General features: G+C 40.7%; 1 protein-coding gene across 1 annotated transcript; it reads right to left on the bottom strand.

Annotated features, from left to right (window-relative positions):
• Positions 1-891: 891 nt before the first annotated feature.
• LOC147452767 (uncharacterized) lies at positions 892-1,274 on the bottom strand. The gene has a single exon (XM_086519014.1). The coding sequence runs from the start codon at positions 1,122-1,124 to the stop codon at positions 912-914; it is 213 nt and encodes a 70-aa protein (XP_086375140.1). The 5' UTR covers positions 1,125-1,274; the 3' UTR covers positions 892-911.
• Between the last annotated feature and the right edge of the window lie 3,549 nt (positions 1,275-4,823).

The following is a 4,823-nucleotide window of genomic DNA, read 5'->3' as shown; positions in this document are numbered from 1 at the left end:
AGGGACTACGAAATACACAATGGCACAACCACTTTTTGATGCAAAAAACAAACAAAATTTTGGAACTTGCTACTGTGAGGCCATAATCTTTACGAAAATCTTTGACAAAAGATATTGGTCCATGGAAGTTAGTCAACTAAGCATTGGAGTGCATCACATTGAGTCAGTCTACGCTGGATCGTGTGCAACAAATAGCTGCGTAGGGGCCAAAGACATGAATCAACATTGATCAAAGTTGCTAACATAGTTCAAGCTCTATCAACAAGAGCTTGCAAGCTTTGTTGAACTCTTTGGGTGATGTGAGGTGAAGAGGTTTCCGTGCTAATGCATTGTCTTGCTCTTGCAAGCTGTGTGCTTGTGAGAGAGAGATGGATCATTTCCATGTGCATGTGCTTACCATTCTACTAATGACCCAAGCTGAGAGCTTTGCGAGATGACAATCTATCTCTCTCTTTGTGTTTAGTCTCCTCTTTTGCTACAACAAATGCACATTCTATAGCATCGACGCAAGCTAGGAGCACACATAAACTAGGTGCAATCTTTAGTTATTGTCCTTCTCATTAGGCTCCTATCGGGTGCAAAATCAGTGGGATTAGTCTAGGGACTTTATGCAACCATGTTGTGGTCTTTCAAACCTTTATCAGCACATTAACATTGATCAATTGGAGAGATAAAATCTCAAACGTCATAAGTGACTGAACAGTAATGGTAAAAATAGCATGAGCATAAGCAAGGAAAGATGAGAAATTAAGCAAGGAAAACCATAGATCAAACGTGTTGTTTAAAGGACATGCCTTTAGAATTAGTTATTCTGATGTTGTCTATGAAGGAACCTCCCCACGAGACTATCTAACATAGGGCACAATGTTTCACATGGATCTCGAGGAAGAGCAAAGGAGCAAAACAATTACTCATGAGAGCAGCTCTTCAACCTCGCTAGCAGGAGTACTATCAAGCTCCACCTGATTTTCAGTGCCCGAACCTGCACCATTTTCATCATCGTCTACAGGAGCTGCACCACAATCATCATGGTCACCTGAAGCCCCCATGAAGACGGAGGCAGCCACGCTCTGCAGCACGGCACACAGGCTGCCTGCTGGCACCATACCCCCATAGGTGCTCATCAATCCCGCGGCCCAGGAGCCCGCCGCGATCCCACCTGCTCCAGATCCCGCTATTCACACCGCTGCTGGCACCAGTAGCGGCATCGCAGCCACCCCTACGGCTGCTGCTGCCGCCACCTTTGCCGCCTTGCTGCCCAAGCCCATGTCTCTCTCTTTCTCTCTCTCACACACACACAGTCTCTCTCTCTCTCTCTCTCTGCTCTGAATTATAGGCATCTCGATGCGATCGTGAATCATAAATCATGAGCGTGAACGAACACGCCTCATTAATTAAGAAACTAGAATTGCGAGCGCGACTTTGGCGCGCGCGCGAGAGAGAGAGAGAGAGAGAGAGACCTTACGTCATATTAACAATTTTCAAAACATCTCTTCTCAATGTATTCTTGCATGTTTTTGGGTCTTTACACTAGTTTTCTCTATTTTAAGGCGGAATTTCTCCTTTTCCCCTTGCCCTTAGCCGGCATTTTTGAAATTGAAAATGGCACAATATTAAGCTGGGACACATTTTTCCCGGACACTGGTCCTCAAGAAGGTGGTTCTTTACAAGAGAGGGAGGGAGTCTGAGAGAGAGAGAGAGAGAGAGAGAGAGAGAGAGAGAGAGAGAGTCTCAGAGCCTCGACTATAACTGATGTGGTGAAATGAGGGGATCTATGGTTGGGCAGTGATTCAAGGATGCATGGCTAATAACTTGAAGAAGCTTCCTTGGACTAAAGAACTAAAAGTCATTGAGGTCTACGTCTTTATTTGTACCAAAAGAGTTTTTATAACTATCACAGTTGAAGGAAAATATGTTTCTCATACCTATTCGGTTTATGATCACATCACAGCTAGACTCGTTTTAAGTGGTAGAATTAGACCTATGTGTGTATCTCTCGGTTTTTAAGGATCATCATGTATTGTATTTCTTGATCTTATATGGCAGACCCCAGTATTTCACCATGAGGTATTGACTAAGGGTTATCGTACGGTATCATGTGAGTGTACAATAGGGGTGTTTTATAAGGCAAAAAAGAAATATTTTACAAAGTAGGTTCCATATGTAGGGGTCAAAAAAGAAATTTCGGTGCACACAAGTGACACCTTCCAAGTACTACTAGTGAATCCCTTGGGTATTTTACAGACTCGATGTAAAGAGATCATGTGATAGATGACTTGTATAAATAAAATCACCTTTTTGGCAAATCATGATTTTTTAATAAAATGTATATATGAATCAAAATCATTTTGTTGAGCTCTCTTGTTTTCGATGTTGTTTGTGTTGCGATGTGTGACACATTGGCACCACCAACTAAAGCAAACCCCCTCTACTTTGGAAGGCTACATCCACATCATCACTTATGGCAATTAGATGCTCTCCCCCTACTCCTATAAAAGAAGTCCTAGTGGCAACACACTTTGTATCCAAGCATTCCATTTCTATTAGTGTCAATCTCTCTCTCTCTCTCTCTCTCTCTCTCTCTCTCTCTCTCTCTCTCTTCTCATTACCACATTAACCACACCATGACTGATTCACTCTCGTTTCCACCATAACCAATCCCTTTCATGTGGTATTAGGGCCGGTGGTTACATACCTAGGACTATTAGTCCCTCTATTTAATCATCACTAATAGATTAATTGATTGCATTTTATCCCTTGCATTAGAATTTTATTAATTCAATCTCCCTTGCATATTTAAGTAGATTGAATTATCTTTATCTCAAGGACATGAATGGGATATGCACATGTGCCACCACCCATGATGAACTTGGAATAGAGATCCTTATTATCATCCTTGGCACAAAATAGGAGTAGATCTTTGGAGTCTTAGACAACTTTAGATAAGTGAGTGTGGTTAAGCTAAAACTTCATTTAAGGCAGACTCTATTTCAAAGGTCAACATTGGACTCTAGAATTGGTCATTACCCAAATAAGGGTGACAAAAGTCAATCGTGTATCTACCTCTTTCTAGCGCAAGCCTACATCCAAACTCTCATAATCACTGATTTTCATTGCAACTTAGTCTAGTGCTCACTTGTCGTAGCTCATTCCTCACCATTTCCCCATAGTCATAGGCGAGGAAATCTTGAATTTTCAACCCATCTTCTCACCTTGGTCAGCTACCCGCATATGCTACAAGTTGAATGTCTGAAAATTGATGATCAAGCCTCGCCTTAGAACTATAGCACAAGCCACCTTGTACCCCGAGGGATTCACTATTACCTATGAGGAGACGTTACCAATATGCAACCCTCAAGACAAAACTCCCCTATATACGGAACCATGCATATTGACCTAACGATATATATGGATATTATATAACTTAAATAAACCCCTACATACAGGCTTTTAAGTATTTCCAAAATCCCTCCTATCTTACAGTACATACTAAGCGTATTATGTTGTTGAATGAAAAATAAGCAGTTCTTGATTTCTCTTTCTACGTCTTCACGGGCCCATCATGAACAACATTGAAAATTCTCAACCCAGTTATTAGATAGGCATTTCCAACCTGACAGAATGCATGGACAATGCACAAGTAATAATGCCCACTTGTGAGAAGCTACATGCACAACACAAAAAATAGATGCACACCTTTTGATGTTTTGCATTACCAAACATTTTCTAAGGTCATTAGTGTCTGGAACCTAGAACTGGACACGAGGCCATACTCATAAGCTTCAAAAGTACTAAATTGTGCTACTTAGAGTCAATGATAAATGAGCTACTTTATAATATCCTCATCAAATACACGTTCAAATCAATAACATGTGGTTGTGATGAAGTCGTTACCTGATACATACAATAAAAAGGTTACCTAATACATCACACACAAAGCGCACCCAAGCAATGCACTATTACAAAGCTGCATATCAATTTGCAATGTCCAAGTCAATCTACTCCTAACCCTGCAAAGGTGATACTTAAAGCAGCTCCCATAAGCGATACAACTGCAACAAATCCTTCCAAAGCGAACACTTAATGTAAAGCAAAACACTAGCACATGTAAAAATGGTGCGTTTTCACTTTGGGCAGCCATCTATTTAATTATGTGGATAATATACAATGGGCCAATCATGATCCTCAAATTGCGAGCCATGTATTTAATTATGTGGATAATATACAATGGGCCAATTATGACCCTCGAACAAGAACCTTATGAGCCAATACAACACAACAAAATTGAATCAAAGTGTTAAGCAAGTAATCCCAAAAAAACCCTTGAATTCTATTGAACAAATGAGTGTTATGAAGCTAAACATCGCAATCCCCAGATGACTCACTATGAATGCAACTTGAGAGAGCTAGCCTTACGACAGACCTTAAAAGCTACGCTGGACCTAAAGCAACTCCCACAAGCAATGCAATTGAAACAAAACCTTCCAATAGGGGATGTGAATCCAACTCAAACTCTGACTCAATATACAATAGAGAGCCTGCACATGTAAAAATGAAGGGTCACATTTTTAGATAAGCTTAAGTTTCGCTTGTCTTTCTTGATTGCCACCTTCAAATAGGCCTTTTTCTATGCACTAAAATGCTTACAAGACCTTCCAGATGGTTGTTTGAACAAACAATGCGAAATGTGGAGTCTACAAGAATATGAGTCCTTTGTGGACAATGTAATACGCTGACACTTTACACGGTCACAGAATTGTCATGATCATGTGAGTCCTCTTTCCTTTCCCTAGGTCATCATGAGGTAGGAAGACCCTTTCTTA

The sequence above is a fragment of the Adiantum capillus-veneris genome, chromosome 8 (genome assembly GCF_014529385.1).
Source record: "Adiantum capillus-veneris isolate H3 chromosome 8, ASM1452938v2, whole genome shotgun sequence".
NCBI lineage: Eukaryota > Viridiplantae > Streptophyta > Polypodiopsida > Polypodiales > Pteridaceae > Adiantum > Adiantum capillus-veneris.
Note: the sequence above shows the minus strand (reverse complement) of the source record. Positions and strands in the feature narration are given on the sequence as shown.